At 36.2% G+C, this 19,099-nt stretch overlaps 1 protein-coding gene and 1 pseudogene across 17 annotated transcripts in view; both read right to left on the bottom strand.

The window, feature by feature from the left end:
• The window catches only part of MYO9A (myosin IXA), a 247,598-nt gene that overhangs the window by 87,533 nt on the left and 140,966 nt on the right, over window positions 1-19,099 (bottom strand). For all 17 annotated transcript variants that reach the window (XM_023552876.2, XM_064267321.1, XM_023552874.2 and 14 more), the window contains 3 exons: window positions 14,779-14,854; window positions 1,488-1,631; window positions 104-143 (listed from right to left, as the gene is read on the bottom strand). In XM_023552876.2, coding sequence (XP_023408644.2) covers window positions 104-143; window positions 1,488-1,631; window positions 14,779-14,854 — 260 coding nt within the window. The remainder of the gene's footprint in view (window positions 1-103; window positions 144-1,487; window positions 1,632-14,778; window positions 14,855-19,099) is intronic.
• LOC100675772 (calmodulin-1-like) lies at window positions 8,640-9,380 on the bottom strand (annotated as a pseudogene).

Here is a 19,099-nt window from a genome sequence, read left to right as displayed (position 1 = left end):
AAGAAGGTATTCTTGCCTTTGGTTTATAAAGATTTGCATGAGTAGTACAAAATAATATGTAAAAGGAAACTCCTAAAAAAAAACGGTTTTTCATAATACTCACCTTTGGAAGGACAGGCTTGGGTTTAAAGTTTTTGTTTCTCCTAGAGAGATAAATATAACACATTAGAAAAAACTATTGTACGGATGAATAATTTCAAGGTCTCTTCTTAAACAATAGACTATATACCAGTTTCCAAGAATGTAGGTCCTCTACATGAAAACAACCTCCTTCAACCAAACAGGTATCTTTGAGAAGGAAGGATGCATGGGAAAAAAGGGTGCAAAGAGACGCCTGCCCTGTAATATAGGTATAAGTACAGTCAACCTGGTGGTCAGTAATGTAACATTGTACATCCTAAGTTATAGTCTCATTTTCCTTTAGATGTTAGTGGGGCTCTGTTTTCTTGTACCTACAGAGCTTTATTTCTGTCATTTTGAGACTTCAAATGAGATGTCTAATATCATGATTTTTAAAAATGTTCTTTTCAATAGAACTTATGATCTATTTTGAAATTAAAAGTTCTCTTCCACTTTTTTTTTCTACTCACAATTCCAATATGCTTAAATTAACTCTTTTTTTGTTGGTTTGTTTTTGCTTTGATTTTAGGTTATAAAAAGAGGGAATAAATTTATGAACATGGGCTAGAAAGTCAGAAAGCTATAGGCTTGGACCTAAGCTCTATACCTACTAACGTATGACTTTAACCTCTCTAAGCCTCAGTCTTATTATGTAATAACAAAAAATGAAGACTATAATACTACCTACCTCTTAGAGCTGTTTTAAAGAGTAAATGAGTTAATGTGTATTTCTGGAGTATAGCAAGTCCTACATAAACTGAGCCTATTAATACTATTAAGCAATAACCTGGACAGAGATTAAGGAGTCCAATTCAGTCACACTCATAGGAAGTAGTCAAAAAAGTATGCTTGAGAAGCGTCTGGAATATGCTGATGAATAGGTAGCTAAGAACTTCTTACTGATCCGCCATGCATGGTTATATTTATGTCCTCTAACCAATTCTACAACCATGTTACGAGGAATGGCAGGCTTGAGTAAGTGCCATATACCACTACATATGGTCCCATTCACAATTCATAGGGGATTTCCCCTCCCAATTTGTTAGAATTGCCAGAATTAAAGAATTGCAATAAAGACTGGGAACCCTCAAAAGAGCTATATTTTCCTCTCTCTGGGAGTAGGGTCTGTCAAAGAGCAATAAAGAGTCATCTCCGTAACAGTATTATTCAACCATAATACATTTGGTAATGTGAAAAAAAATAGCTTAAATAATGCATGAGAATCATAGCTCTAAATATGCACTAAGTACTTTTGAGTCTTGAGTCTCTCAAAACTCTGCTTACAAAAATGATGCTTTACTATCTCCCTCTTCAGTCAGGAAATTTAAACCAGTCATTAAAATCCACATTACTGATAGCATACTAACGTGAGAATTCCATGGGCTCTCTCCAGGAGTTTGCTGCTAGTGGAATTAGCAAATATCCCATCTTTATCAAGCAAGGAGTTACCACTTGATAGTCTGCTTTGCCGGATCCCTGTTCTGCCATTCCAGGTAATATCAAATTTATCACTTTAAAAAAAAAAAAGTAAAATTTCCTTTAGTTCATTAAGAAATCAGGGCACACTCTCTCAGCTGCTGAAATAAATGAAACTTTAAGCATGAAAGTTATATTTTAGAAAAACTACAAAGCCAGCAAAAACCAAATTAAAATTATCAGTGATCACAATATAAAAAGTTAATGGGAAAAGAAAATGCAGAACAGAATTTCAAATTCTCATGAAATCCAGACTTCCTGGAGCCATGAAGGCTGAAGGAACCCCCAATATTATTGCCCTGAGATAACCTTTAAGCTTTAAACCAAAAATATCCCCGGAAGTCTTCTTAAAACTAAACGATAGATTAGCTTAACTCGTAAAGAATGTCTGCCTTGAGCTCTTTTAAGATCTATCAATATGGCATCAAACTGACAACAGCAACTTGAAAAATTAGGTAATAACCTTAGGGGGCAGTGAGGTTATATTAATGCGACAGGAACTATTTGGAAAAGGTCGGTCAGAATGGCTGCACAATTTAAAGAATGTAATGTCACTGAACTGTACATGTAGTAATTATTAAATTGGTGTATGTTCTGCTGTGTATATTCTCAACAATAAAATTTTCTTAATATTAAAAAAAAAAGTCAATGAAAAACTTTCCAGGTAAAGATGGCAGATCGATTATATATTTGGATCCCTCCAGAAACCCCATAAACACTAAAATAAAATAATTTTTAAGGAATAAACACATTAGAATAAAGAGAATGTGCTAAAAAACAACAGCAATACATTTTGAAATATGGAAGGCAAATGAATGAGTAGTAAACCTGAGAAAGCAATCCTAAAATGGCTGCTAGGTAAGTTTAGAAGCAACCTTATTTACTCTAACCAACTCCCAACAGGCTCCAGAGTTGGTGGTACCAAGTATTTCTTCAAAACTTTGGCTTAGGCAATGGTTTCTTAAATATGACAACAAAAGCACAAGCAAAAAAAGAAAAATTGAACTTCAAAAAAATTTAAAAACTTTTGCACTTCAAACAATATCACCCAAGAAAGTGAAAAGACAACACAGACTAAGAGAAAATATTTTCAAATCAAGTATCTGATAAGGGGCTTGTACCCAGAATATGTAAAGAACTCTTATAACTCAATAAGAAGATGACAACACAATTAAAAGACAGTTAAAGATTACTCAGCAATAGGAAATCCTAGCCAGAAAAGGCAAGAAAAAGAAATAAAGGGCATCCACATTGGTAAGGAAGAATAAAACTGCCCTATTTGTGGATGATATGATATTATATATAGAAAATCCAAAAGACTCCACAAGAAAATTACTGGAACTAATAGATTCAGAAGAGTAGCAGGATGCAAGATAAACAAACAAAAATCAGTTCGATTTCTACACACCAATAAAGACAACTACGAAAAGGAAATCAGGAAAACAATACCATTTATAATAACCTCTAAAAAAGAAAAAAAAAAAAAAACTCAGGAAAAAATCTAACCAGGGATGTAATAGACCTATATGCAGAAAACTATAAAACACAACTCCAAGAAACCAAAAGAGACCTACGTAAATGGAAAAACATACCATGTTCATGGATTGGTAGACTCAACACATCGTGAAAATGTCAATTCTACCCAAAGCAATCTACAAATACAACATAATCCTGATCCAAATACCAACAGCATTCCTTAAAGAGATGGAAAAACTAAACATTAACTTTATACAGAAAGGGAAGAGGCCCCAGATAAGTAAAGCACTACTGAAGAAGAATAAAGGAGGAGGACTCGCACTACCTGACCTCAGAACCTACTATACAGCTACAGTAATCAGAACAGCCTGGTACTGATACGACAGACACACTGAACAATTGAACAGAGGTGAGAACCCAGATGTAAATACATCCCCTTACAGTCACCTGATCTTCAACAAAGGCCCAAAGACTATTAAATGGGAAAAGACAGTCTTTTAACAAATGATGCTGGCAAAACTGAATGTCCATCTGCAAAAAACAAAATCCATACCTCACACCATACACAAAAACTAATTCAAATGGATCAAAGGCCTAAATATAAAACCAAAAACCATAAATATCACAGAACAAGAAATAGGGTCAACTCTAGAGGCCCTAATACATGACTTTAACAGGATATAAACCATTACTAACAATACACAAACACCAGAAGATAAGCTAGACAAGTGGAATCTTATGTGCTCATTGAAAGAGTTCACCAAAAGAATAAGAAGAGAACCTACAGACTGAGAAAAAAAATTTGGCTATGACAAATCCGAAAAGGTCTAACCTCTGAAATCCACCGGAAAATCCAAGACCTCTACCACAAAAAGATAAATAATCCAATGAAAAAATGGGCAAAGGATATGAACAGACACTTCACCAAAGAAGATACTCAGGTGGCTAACAGACACATGAGGAAATGCTCACGGTCACTAGCTATTAACATAAGGGAAACACAAATCAAAACCACAGTGAGATCTGATCTCACCCCTACATTACTGGCACGAATCAAAAAAACAGACAACAAATGTCGGAGATGCTATGGGGGACTGGAACTCTTATGCACTGCTGTTGGAATGCAAAATGGAATAACCATTTTGGAAAGCGATATGGCACTTCTTTTAAAAGCTAGAAATAGAAGTACCATATGATCCAGCAATCCCACTCCTAAGAATATACCCTAGAGAAATAAGAGCCATCACATGACTAGACATATGCACACCCATGCTCACTGCAGCATTATTGACAATAGCAAAAAGATGGGAACAACCAAAGTGCCCATCAAAAGATAAATGGATTAACAAACTATGATACATACACATAATGGAATACTATGCAAAGATAAAGAACAATGATGAATTTGTGAATCATCTTAAAACATGGGTGAATGTATAGGGCATTATGCTGAGTGAAATCAGTCAATCGCAAAGGGACAAATACTGTATGAGACCACTACAATAAAAGCTCATGAAAATATTTACACACAAAAAGAAACAATCTTTGATGGTTATGAAGGAGGGGAAGGGTAGGGAAAGAAAAACACTAAGTAGACAATGGATAAGTGGTAACTACAGTGAAGGGTAAGACAGTACACAATACTGGGAAGCCAGCACAGCTTGACCAAAGCAAGGTCATGGAAGCTTCATAGACACATCCAAACTTCCTGAGGGACTGAATTACTGGGCTAAGAGCTGGGGGACCATGGTCTCAGGGAACATTTTGCTCAATTGGCATAACACAGTTTACAAAAAAAATGTTCTACATCCTATTTTAACGAGTAGCATCTGAGGTCGTAAAAGCTTGTGAGCAGCCATCTAAGATACTCCACTGGTCTCACCCCATCTGGAGTAAAAGAGAACGATGAAAACTAAAGACAAAGGGAAAGATTAGTCAAAAGGACTAATGGACCACAACTACCATAGCCTCCACCAGACTGAGTCCCACACAACTAGATGGTGTCCAGCTACCACCACTGACTTCTCTGACAGGAATCACAATAGAGGGTCCCAGACAGAGCTGCAGAAAAATGTAGAACAAAATTCTAACTCACATACACACACATAAAAAAACAGACTTACTGGTCTGATAGAGACTGGAGAAACCCTGACAGTACGGCCCCCAGAGTTCCTTTTAACTCAGTACTGAAGTCACTCCTGAGGGTCATCCTTCGGCCAAAGATTAGACAAGCCCATAAAACAAAATGAGACTAAATAGGCACACCAGCCCAGGGGCAAGGACCAGAAGGCAAGTGGGGACAGGAAAGCTGGTAATGGGGAACTCAAGGTCGAGAAGGAGAGAGTGTTGACATGTCATGGGGGTGGCAAACAATGTCACAAAACAATATATGTATTCATTGTTTAATGAGAAACTAATTTGCTCTGTAAGCCCTCATCTAAAACACAATAAGAAAAAAGGATTACTAAGCAATAAAAAAAAAAATGAACTGTTGATAGATTCAACAACCTGGATGGATCTCAGGTGCATTATTCTAAGTGAAAAAAATTAATCTCAAAAGATTACATATAATGCCACTTAAATGAAATATCTAGAATAGGAAAATGGACAGACAAAAGTTTATTAGTGGTTCCTAGGGGTCAGAAGAGGAAAATGGCGAGTTATTGCTTAAGGGGTACTGAGTTTCTGTTTGGGATAATAAAAAGCTTTTGAAAATGGACGGTGGCGATGGTTGTACAACACGGTGAATATAACTAATATCAATGAATGGTACATGCAAAAACAGTTAAAACGACAAACTAATATATATACGTATCTATATATAGCTATGTACAGGCTCCTCATGAGCACAATTAACTGTTCCGGAATTCCCACTCCCCGAAATTTGTTACGATCCACACAGTCGAATGCCTTTGCATAGTCAATAAAACACAGGTGAAAAGATAAGCTACAAATTGGGAGAACATATTTATAACATAGAACTGAAATGGGACTAGTACCTAAAATTTACAAAGAATACTTAAAAAAAAGGAAAAATGAGTAAACAAACAAAGGCATTTCAAGAAGATACACAAATGACCATGAAGTATGTATAAAGGTATTCAAGATCACTAATAAGCAGGTGAATACAAATTTTAACTACAATAAGACAACAGTTCCACTAATAAATTTATGCCCCAGAGATTTAATAACAAGTGAAACAAAAGACTGATATGAGAATATTTAAAGCAGCATCACTTTTAAATGAAAAAAATCTGCTAACCACCCACATATCCACTGACAGGAGAATGGACAAACCAACTGTACTATAGTTATGCCTTGTAATTTTATACAGCAATGAAAATGAAGAAACTTCATGTAACATGATGGTGGAATCTTAGATGCATATTTTTGAGTGAAAAAAAGTCACAGGAGACTACATACTAGTATGTGTATGAAGTCCCAAAACTAGCAAAGCTAAATAATTTATTACTTTAAAAAAGATACATTCATTACAAAACTTTTTTTTTTTTTTTTAGAGTAAGGGAATGATAATCATAGAATTAAGGACAGCAGTTACCTGTGGGGAGGGAGGTAGGGGATGATCAGAAAGTAATACAAAGGTGGTTGTGGCAGTATCAGTAATCTTCTGGTTCTGTATTTAGGTGGTAGGTTCATTTTGTTGGCATACTTCTAACTTACATGCATGTTTTATATATTCTCTTGTATCAAAATACCACATTAATTTTGAAAAGAAATGGATACCAACAACAACCAAAAAAATGTTTGTATAGTGACACAAATATATACATAGCCATATATGTGAGTGTGAATATGTGGGTGCATATGTGTGCACAGACAGATGAAGCTATAGCCATATGTACATACAGGTATGTGTATGCATGTATCATATAATAAACAACACAGGGGACACAGTTACTGACACTTCTTAGACATAATCACATACCTCAGGAGATTGGTTTTCTGGGTTTGAAGGCTTAAGACCATAGTCTCATGGGACAACTCAGTTAACTGGCATAATATCATTCATAAAATGTATGTTCTACAACCCAATGTGGTGGGTAGCGTCCGGAGTCATAAAAGCTTAGGAGCAGCCACCTGAGAAACAACTACTGGTCTCTGCTCATCCGGAACAAGGGAGAAAGATGGAAACGAACAACTCAGAGAAGAAAGCAGTCTATGTGACTAACTGTCTACACGAATCATGGCCTCATCTACCCTGAGACCAGAAGAACTAGATGGAGCCCAGCTACCACTACCGACAATTCTGATCAGGACCATCATAGATGGATCCTGATATAATGGGAGAAAAATGTGGAACAGAAGTCAAATTCTTAAAAACTCCAGACTTACTAGACTAGTTGAGACTAGAGGATTCCCTGAGACTATCACCCTAAAATATTCTTTAAACCTTAAAGTGAAATTATCCCTTGAGGTCACCTTTTAACTAAATAGCAGACTGGCTTATAAAATAAAGAATATTACCCGTGAATAATGAGCTCCTTAAAAAAAAAAAAATCATCTGTATGAGACCAAATGGTGAAAAATTACCTGAAAGCAAAGACAAGAAGGCAAGGAGGCAGGGAGACTAGAGTACTGGAAATGGTACAACCAGAATGGAATGACACATTGTGAAAAATGTAACCAATACCACTGAATAATTTCTGTAGAAATTGTTAAACAGGAACTTAATTTTCTCTGTGAACATTCACCCTAAACACAATAAAATATTATTTAAAAAAAGAAAAGGAATAAGAGTTTTCCTCTAAACATGTACACTGGATACTTCTTATGGACCATTTCAAATCCTCTCAGTCTTAACTTATTCTAGCCATTGCTGCTGCAAACAGTGCTGTGTCTAGTTCCCAGAGACACTTGGTACAGTTTCAAACAGATGCTACTGAAAGTACCTAATTTCATACTCAGACACTTGCCCTCCTGTTTGCTGTAAACATCTGCTCAGCACTCACACATGTATAACCACGTGGGGCAGGCAACTCTTGGAGCAATGAATAAACCTTTCCTTTTTCCTTCTCTGAGGCAGAAAGGTTGTCCTGAGACACAAGTCATAAGGCCTTTTGGTCTTAAGGGATGGAGCAACCAGTGTCCAACTTGACAGATAATGTATTCTGTTGTCCCTCATTTCTGTGATCACATTCTTTTTTTTTTAACATTGTAATTTTTTTATTGGAAAACAAATATACAACTTGGAATGGATTTGAGGCAAATTGTGCCATAAGCAGATCCTTTAAGTTGCTAAACAAAGTTTAAAAAGCAAGTAACAATAAAAGAAACTTTCTGGTACAGGACCAGCAGTACAAAAAAATAGTGTACGAGTACCTGAGTAATACACTCGTTTTGCAGTAGTGCAACTTTGAGTACATATTGTTGACTGTCCATAGTCCACGCAGAGTTACAACTCCACACTTCAACAACATGCTGACAGTTCCTAAAGAACACTACTTAAAAAAAAGGCATAACCCAGATGTTCCCTCATTTGACCAACTCCACCTAAGTTTAGATGTGCAGAAGGGCTTAGCTATATCCAGAGTAAGCCACATGCAACATGTTACTTGATCAATTTTCTAAAATAAGGTTTCAGGACAATGACAGTAAGATAAGGGAAGAAAACATGGAGGAGTAGAGTCCTAATTACTACACATGCATATTCTTTTGACAGCAGGGGGAAACCTTTTACAGATAAGTTACAAAGAAAAGGCAAATAAACAATTTTGTACAAGAAATTTAACACATTCTGTACAACATCTTCACTTTGCTGTCATCATTTGTACAAACTCTTCATAGTTTACTTGACCATCACCGTCAATGTCTGCTTCCCTGATCATTTCATCAACCTCTTCATCTGTTAACTTCTCGCCAAGGTTTGTCATCAATGGCGAAGCTCCGCTGCACTGATATAGCCATTGCCATCCTTATCGAACACACGGAATGCTTCTCTAATTTCTTCTTCACTGTCTGTGTCTTTCATTTTTCTTGCCATCATTGTCAGAAATTCCAGGAAGTCAATCGTGCCATTACCATCAGTGTCTACTTCATTAATCATGTCCTGTAATTCTGCTTCTGTGGGATTCTGCCCAAGAGACCTCATTACAGTTCCCAATTCCTTTGTTGTTATAGTTCCATCACCATCCTTGTCAAATAGTGAAAAGGCTTCTTTGAATTCTGCAATCTGCTCTTCAGTCAGTTGGTCAGCCATGCTGCAAGTGGTATCAGTCTCCTGGACGCGATCACACAACCACTCGGCTCGCTAGCTCCACTCGGACTAATTCCACATTCTTAAATAAGCCACAATCGTAAATAAACTACTCGGCCTCTGCTTAAGGGAAGCCTGCTAAGCCTCCATGACAGATTGAACTCAGTTGTTTGCCTCAGTTCCCAGTTGAAATACCACTAACATGACAGGTAAAAAAGTCATGAATTTATAAGAACAAAGAGTGGGAAAAAAAGACTATGCAATGGACAGAGGGCAATAAAAAATGGCTAGACAAATAGTAAAAGATTTAGTAGACCACAGAAGGTTCACATACATACAAGAATCGGAAACAAGGGGGGCAGGGAGTGGGGGGAGGGCATATGTGTGTACATGTGATTGGGAATATTTGTGGTTCCCAGTGTGTGCATGTAGAAGCAGGAGGCAAGAGGGACTAAAACAACAAAATATATGTACATTCTCATGGAGAACTCAGAAAAGGCTCAGGAATTAGAGACATCTGGTACCACTGCAGGGTGCTGCTGAATGGGGCCAAAAATAGGGTAGTTTGAAAGTCTTCAAAAGGAGCTAGACCTTCTCCCTCACCCTGTATTACCAAGTACTGCTCCCTTCCTCACTCCTGTAGAAGATGGGAAATTTATCTCACAGGGAAGTTGGAACCATAGACTCTCAGGAGAACTCAGGGACATTAGGCATATCTAAAGGTCAGGTAGCACATTAAAAACAGGAGGAATTAAGTGGAAGTATGGATATGGAAGTGGAAGTATGAATACGGAACTGAGAAGACTAGCTACACAACCAAAAGATTTATAAGCTCTAAGCAAGAGATTGAAGGGTCTGGAGTATAGTGACTAGCTGAAAAGAAATAATCTGCAGATACAGACATTTAGAAGTCACCAACTAAATGGCGAGGTTCCTAACCGATTACAACATATATTTCTAGTCCAGGGATCTATCTGCATATCCAATGATATCTTTCTCCTTGGATGTCTCTCATGAACTTCAAATAACATGTCCAAGCTGAAGCTTTCACTTCCTCCCCTCAATTGTCGCTCCTCTTATATGTCCTAAGCCCCAAGCCAGAAATCTAGAAATCATCCTTGATTACTCTCTCTCCCTCACCTCATATATTCCACAATTTTTACACAAACATATAGATCCTCTTTTAATCATCAATCTATGCCCACCACCACTACCCATTCCAAGCCATCATCTCCTGCCAGAACTACTGGTCTTGCTGTATCTCAGTCTAGCACCTCTCCAAATCATTCTGTGTAACACAGCCAGGGAGATTCTTCTGAAACATCAGTCAGTCCCCTGCTTATAAAAATTATATAACCTTTCAGTACTCTTGGGATGAAGTTCAAACTTTCCAAAATGGCTAACACAGTGCTATATAATCTAGCCCATGGCTACTTTTTCTAGAGACAGCTCTCATCATTTCTCATATTCACACTCTTTTAGTTCTTTATACGTGCCTTTTTTGGTGGGGGGATGGAGGGGTGGGCTGGACCTTCACACAGATTGCTCCTCTGCCTGGAACACATCACCCTCCTCTTCATAGGGCTTATTCTTACTCTTCCTTCCGATAGCAGTTTTAAAAATCCTTTTTCTGTAAAGTGTTTCTGACAATTCTAACAACACATCTAATTCTCAAAAAACACCATCAAATCCAGAAAGTAAATTAAACAGTCCTCCTGTATTTCTATAGTATCCTTATATTTCTTTTATCATATACTTATCACATCTATCTTAAAATCTCCAGTTTCTACCACATGGCCTAGCACAAAGTAAATGCTAAATAAACAAATGATCAGCCAGAACCATACACTGTATTTGACTTAATTTATCATTTGACTTTTCTCTCAAGAAAAATTTAACCTTCAGGAATGGATGTAACATGCAAATAACACCCATATAAAAAAAACATTAATTAAAAATAATAGATAACTAACAAAACTATGTCAAAATGGGCAAATTCCATTTAGGATAACAGAAACTATATTTTATAATGAAAAAACTTGTAAGAGATTTTTTAAATAGTATTTAATGTTTCAAATTTAAACTAAAATATGACTATTATTTCATAACACTAATAATCTACTGTTACTATACGAATTGCCAACCACATACAACTACCTGTATTAATACCCAAGTTATATATTTTCCCCAGAAAATACAGTAACCAAAATACATGCAAAGACATGAAGGAATGCCTTGAGACTCATTTAACTATAACATATGAAAAATCACCTCAAGAAGCCAACACAATTTATACAAGGCAAGGTCATGGATGTTCCATAGACACATCCAAACTCCCTGAGGGACTGAACTGCTGGGCTGAGGACTGTGGGGACCACGGTCTTGGGGAACATCTAGCTCAAATGGCATAACATAGTTTCTAAAGAAAATGTTCTACATTCCACTTTAGTGAGTAGCGTCTGGGGTCTTAAAAGCCTGTGAGTAGCCATCTAAGATACAACACTGGTCTCACCCCTTCGGGAACAACAGAGAATGAAGAAAACTAAAGATACAAGGGAAAGGTTAGTCCAAAGGACTAAAAGACCACATCTACCACAGCCTTCACCAGACTGAGTCCAATACAACTAGATGGTGCCTGGCTATCACCACTGGCTTGCTCTGACAAGAATCAGAATAGAGGGTCCCAGACAGAGCTGGAGGAAAATGTAGAACAAGATTCTAACTCACAAAAAAAGACCAGACTTACTGGCCTGACAGAGACTGGAGAAGCCCTGAAAGCATGGCCCCCAGACATCCTTTTAGCTTAGTAATGAAGTCACTCGGGAGGTTCACCCTTCAGCCAAAGATTAGACAGGCCCATAAAACTAAAAACTAAAAACTAAAGGGCCACACCAGCCCCTGGGGCAAGGACTAGAAGGTAAGAGGGAACAGGAAAGCTGGTAAAAGGGAACCCAAGGTCGAGAAGGGAGAGTATTGACATGTTGTGGGTTTGTTAACAGTATCATAAAACAATATGTGTACTAACAGTTTAATGAGAAACTAGTTTGTTCTATAAACCTTCATTTAAAGTACAATAAAAAGAAAAATCACCCCAAGCTGTTTTACGTGACATCAAGTCATACTAGCTCTAAAAGACAATCTTGAAACCCACTTTTTTTTTTTATTGTATATTAGCTGAAAGTTTACAGAGCAAGTTAGTTCCCCATTCGATAGTTTGTACATAAAGTATTCTATGACACTGGTTTCATTCCCCAGTGTCAGCAGTCTCCCCTTTTCCGTCCTCGATTCCCTGTTTCCTTTCATCCTGGTTTTCTACCCCTTCCCGCCTTTTCATCTTTGTTTTGCTTTTGTTGCCCTTTTGATCTTGTATAATTGATTGTTCTAAGAAGCACTTTCCTCTTCAGTATTATTGTTCACGGTTTGGCTGAAAGGCAGTCTCTGGGATTGGCTTCAGTTTCAGTTCAGAAGGGTGTCTTAGGGCCACAGACTTGGGGGTTCCACCAGTCTCTGTCAGCCTAGTAAGCCTGGTATTTTTTTTTTTTAATAATTTTTATTGTGCTTTAAGTGAAAGTTTACAAATCAAGTCAGTCTATCACATATAAGCTTATATACACCTTACTCCATACTCCCACTTACTCTCCCCCTAATGAGTCAGCCCACTCCCTCCTTCCAGTCTCTCCTTTCGTGACGATTTTGCCAGTTTCTAACCCTCTCTACCCTCCTATCTCCCCTCCAGACAGGAGATGCCAACACAGTCTCAAGTGTCCACTTGATACAAGTAGCTCATTCTTCATCAGCATCTCTCTCCAACCCACTGTCCAGTTCCTTCCATGTCTGATGAGTTGTCTTCAGGAATGGTTCCTATCCTGGGCCAACAGAAGGTTTGGGGACCATGACCGCCGGGATTCCTCTAGTCTCAGTCAGACCATTAAGTCTGGTCTTTTTATGAGAATTTGGGGTCTGCATCCCACTGTTCTCCTGCTCCCTCAGGGGAAACCCACTCACTTTTATAAACCATGTTAAAGATGGTCTTTTCTGAAAGGACCGTTCGTTACTCTAGTAATGAATTATTTGACTACTATGCTTTCCAGTGTGGGGGGAAAAATGGTCTTTACTTCAGTTTTCATTGTTGTATTTTATAAAACAATGTCTCAGATGGTAAGCAGTCAGTTGCCCAGATCAAGAGAAAAAGATAAATTTGAACAGAGATAATACTTTAGACATGGGTTTTTGTTTGTATGAAGAACTGAAAAGAGGATATATAATATGCTGTATAAAAAAAAAAATATATATATATATATATATAGCAGACTCTTAAAAGACAAATCTTCCTCAGTCATCATATTCATGGTTATCAATACTGTATGAAGTCCTAAAGAACAGTGCCATAATCTAAGAGTTTTAAGGAGACTTATTCTTATTCCTGAATGCTGTAGGGTTCGCATGATAGTATGTTATGACAGACATCATTTAATTATAAAACCTGACCACGTATTACTACAATGTCTAAAATTCATTATGTACTTATCCACAATAAATTCTGATGATAACACAGTCCTCTCTTCTCCTAGATAACAAGCCTGCAAAGACATTTTCTTCCAGTATGGGCTGGCTTATTTTATTCTTCACACATTCTACCCTACAACTATTCACTTCCATGAGCTTTTTCTACCTGGGAATAAATCCGTCTATGGCTACTGGTACAGCATCTGTAGCTAAGTCATATTAAAGGTCAGTTCAGAGTACACTTACCATTTTGTCGTCAAGAAATGTATGCATAGGCTCTGTACATTTTCTCAAATCATATTTTAATACTAAGATGTCTGTTTCTACATATAACCTCTAACCAAAAATCAACTGCCTTCTCAAATTTAAAAAAGTTTTATCTGTCACTTGAAAAACACGTGCACTGGCTAAAAATAGGTTTACCATTTATTCTTCCATAGACTATCAATTCTCAGTCCTGGATCACCATCAACTTGCACAATCCACTCTTTCATTCATGAAAAACTTTTATTTTTAGGCTGAGTATCTCCACTTTTATAGACTTCTTCGCTTACATTGTAATCCCCTGCCAGTTGACTGGGAGAGGGGGAAAAAAAAATCCTTATCATTTCACAAGGGCGTACTAATAAGATTTCTCCACTGAAAGAAGCAGAATAGCCCTGAAATTTTGCAAAAAACATAAAATGCAAGAAGGGTCTCAGAAATGGAAACATATGAACTCATTTTTAATTATTCTGAGAAAGCTTTTTAAAATCGAAGAGCCATATTACCAGAGGCCATCTTGAACAATTCAGGCTTAGTGGTTTTGTTAACTCTAAGCTTATTAAGTTGTAATTTCATCATTTCTAAGGAGTTTAAAAAATTAGAAACTTAAAGCAAAGAACAAATCAAGATTTATTTTCTTTTAATTTTTAAAGCCATAAAAATATAAAAATTCTAGTTATCTGTTCCATACTTCCTTAAAAACACAAACCAAACATACTTACTGTTGGTTTTTTTCATTTAGAGTATTCATGCCCTGGAGATCAGACAGAGGTGTTCTGGGATTTTTCCGGGCTATACCTAGCACATCAAAAGCAGAAATTTTCAAATCAGTGCTAAGAAAAACTAAACAAAAAACAATTTTTCTGAAGACAAGTGAAATAAATGTAAAATGTACTCCAGTAGTAAATATCTGCTAAACATGACAGAAATGTATAAATAATAACACAAACCAATTCCCATGAATGTCACTCAGAAATCTCACTTGGCTAGCAATGAACTGAATTAGAGAACTTAACAATAAACTCTTCTATTTCTTCTCTGATTTAAACATTAACATTAGGAATATTAAGGGTAATTGTGCCAAAGATCTAGAAGCATACAAATTCTGATTTATACAATAAAAAAATTTTTTGAATCTGACTCCTCTATCATTTTTTAACAAATATATTGCTAACACGGACTACAGATTTTAAAGATCGATTAATCGTACAGCTAAAGACACTAAGAATCAAAAAAGACAAGTTGATAAGGAAATTTAAGCTCTATAAGGATAAGGCTATTAATTTTCATAACACCCACACACAGAAACCATTAATACAGGTAAGACATATTTGAAAAGAGGAAGTAAGATTATCTCTATTTGCAGATGACATGATCTTGTACACTGAAGATCCTACGGACTTCACAAAAAACTATGAGAACTAAAAGACAAGTTGAGCAAAATCACAGGATACAAAATTAATATTAAAATTCATTTTACTTGTATACACTAGCAATGAACAATATGAACATAAAATTAAGAAAACAAGTTCATTCATAATAGCATCAAAAATAATACTTAGGTATAAATTTAACAACAGTAAAAGACTTCTACACTGAAAACTACAAAACAAAATTAAAAGGAATTAAAGAAGACCTAAATAAGTGGAATGGCACCCCATGATAATAGATTGAAAAACTTTAAAAATTGCAACACTCCCCAATCCATCTATATAGATCAATGCAATCTCTATTAAAATTCCAGTTGCCTTTTTTTTTTAAAGAAATAAACAAGCTGATACCCAGAATAACCAAAATAATTTTGAAAAAGAACAAAAGAGGTGGTTTCAAAATTTATAACAATGATACAGTAATTGAGACAGTATAGTACGAGCGTAAGAATAGAAAAATAGATCAATGGGAAAGAACTGAGAGCCCAGAAATAAACCCGTACATTTATATAAATTGCCTTGTTCTCAATGTGAGGGAAAAAGCATTCAATCTTTCATCATTAAGTATAAAGTTAGCTATAGGATTTTCATGCATATCCTTTACAAGGTTGAGGGAGCTGCCTTCTATTACTAAGCTACAAAAGTTTTAAATAGGAATGGGTGTTGAATTATGACAAACTCTTTTTCTCCATCTACTGAGATGACCATATGGTTTTTCTTTTTTAGATGGTTAATATAGCAAGTTACAGGGATTGACTTCAAATGCCAAACCAACCCTTCATAAACTCCACTCAGCCTTCATGTATTTTCCTTTTATATATTGCTGGATTCAGCTTGCTCTTATTTTGCTACGGATTTTTACATCCCTACTCATGAAGTATGCTGATCTGTACTTTTCCAGCAATGTATGTCCGGCTTTGGTGTCAGAATAATACTGACCACATGGTATGAGTTGGGTAGTGTTCTTTGCTCTTCTATCTTCTGAAAGACTGAGTAAAACTAGTGTTAACTCTTAAAATTCACCACTGAAGCTATTTGGGCTTAGACTTCTGATTTTGTGGGACTCTACTTAATAATTCATTATGATAAATAATAAATCTATTCATATTTTCTATTTTTTCTTTGTCAATCTTGGTAACTTGCTAACATTCAAGGAATTTTTTCAATTTCATCTTTGTTGTTTAATTTATTGAGATAAATATTGATAATTTTCTCTTATCCTTTTAATGTCTGCAGCATATATAACTGTGTCCATTCTTTCATTCCTGATATTAGTTTCTATGTCTTATCTCTTTTTTTCTTGATTAAAATGGTTAAAACTGTGCTGTCCAAAATAGTAGCCACTAGCCATATTTGGCTATTTAATTTAAATTTATTAAATAACATTAAAACTTTTGTTTCAGTCATGCTAGCCACATTTTAGATACTGTAACAGCTGCCAAGTAGCTAATCGCTACCATATTGGACAGTACAGTTGGATGACATTAACATTTTTATCATCACAAAAAGTTCTACTGGACTGTGCTGGGCTAGATATCAACTTCATTGCTCTTTTAAAAAAGCCAACTTCTTGTTTCCTTCATTTTTTCTACTACTGGTCTGCTTTCTATTTCATGAATTTCAGTCTTTACTTTCTTTTATTTATTTTGGGTCTAATATGCTCTTCTTTTTCTGCCTTCTTAAAATGAAACATCATTGATTCTTGATCTTACTTTAATATAAGGATTTAAAGCTATAAATTTTCTTCTAAGCACACTTCTTTAAGGTGCATTCCACAAGCTGTAGTATCTTGTGTTTCCATTATCGTTCAGATCAAAATACTTTCAAGTTGACCTTATGAATTCTACTCTGATCAATGAGTTATTTATATGTTTTTTCCCAAGTCTTTGAGGATTTTCCAGGTATCTTTCTGTTATTGATTTTTATCTGGTCATACAACAATCTTAAGTTTTCAATCACTTGTATAACCATACTGATGCCTCAAGGACAGGGAGGCAAGCACTGTCCGCAGGGCAGGGGTAATGAGATGGAGCCAATCCACAACCCATCTCTGGCAACTGCTGATCCTTCAACTTGTTGATAAAAACACCACATTCTCAATCACACCCAGGCTGGACTGAACTCCAGAAGTATGGGTTCAAACTGAAGCAGATTGTTCCATTCTACCTTCTCTCTCTTCTCCTGCCATATTATTCTTTCTCCTTTCCAGGGGTCCTAATCTTTCTGAAAGGTTGCTGCAGCTCATGTTCCCAGAACCCCAATTTCTCTCAACTGCTTTATTTTTCTCTCTGCCAAATCTTACAGAACAGCCACTGTGAACAGGCGGTGGGAGCTCCAAAAATGAAAAGGAGGAAAGGAGCTAAAATCTTCTACTTCTTTATTTCAAAGGTCTCACATGTCACTTCCGCCACATTCCATTTGTTAGAAGAGAGTGACACACTTAAGGGGAGGGGAATTAAGCTCTGCCTTTTAAAGGGAGGAGTGTCAGAGAATTTGTAGACATATTTTAAACCACCAAAATGGTGTCATAATTTTTGCCTTAATAGTCATGTATCTTTTCAGGAAAACTAAGAGAAAGAAATAAAATATGTAGTCATTTATATCAGCAAACTATAGTCCAGGGACCAAACCAAATCTGCTGTCCATTTTTGTATGGTCTGTGAGCTAAGGATGGTCTTTACTTTTTAAATGGTTGGGGGAAAAAAATCAAAAGAAATATAATTTTATGACATGTGAAAATTATATAAAATTTAAATTTCTGTGTCCACAAACAAACTGTTATGAGAACATAGTCACGATCATTTGATGACGTTACTGCTCATGGTTCCTTTGACACTAAAACAGCAGAAATAGGGAGTTTCAACAGAGTCCAAGTAGTCTGCAAAGCCTTAGATATTTACTGTCTCATCCTTTGCAGAAAACATTTGCCAATCTCTGTTGTAGATCCATCGTACCACTTGGTGTTACTTCAGCCTGAAGAATTTTCATTACCATTTCTTATAGTACACAAATTACGGCGACAATTTCAGATTCTGTTTATCTGAAAATATTTTTATTTCGCCTTCATTTTTTATCAATTTTATTGTTGTTGAGAGTATACCCAGCAAAATATACACCAGTTCAACAGTTTCTACATGTACAATTCAGCAACACTGATTACATTCTTCAAGTTGTGTGACCATTCTCACTCTCCTTCTCTGAGTTATTCCTTCCCATTACATAAACTCACTACCCTCCCCCCCAGTTCCTATCTAATCTTTTGAGTTGTCAATTTGATCCCATATAGAGATTTCTTAAAAGAAGATAACGCTCAAGGCAGACATTTTTTTTACTAGTTAAGCTAAACTATTGTTTGGTGTTAAGATGACTTCAGGGTATATTTTTAGTTTAAGGTTTCAAGATTATCTTAGAGCAATAGGTTCAAGGGATTATCCAGCCTCCATGGCTCCAGCAAGTCTGTTTTGCATTTTCCCCCTTTTGATCAGCATTCTTCTATAGAATCTTTGATTCTTTGATCACAATGTTCAATAATGGTAGGGCCATCCAGTTCTTCTGGTCTCATGGCAAAGGAGATAGTTGCTCATGGAGGCAATTAGCCAAACATCCCATTTCC

Source organism: Loxodonta africana, chromosome 13 (assembly GCF_030014295.1).
Source record: "Loxodonta africana isolate mLoxAfr1 chromosome 13, mLoxAfr1.hap2, whole genome shotgun sequence".
Lineage (NCBI taxonomy): Eukaryota > Metazoa > Chordata > Mammalia > Proboscidea > Elephantidae > Loxodonta > Loxodonta africana.
The sequence above is the reverse complement of the archived record's forward strand: the minus strand, read 5'-3'. Positions and strand labels throughout refer to the sequence as shown.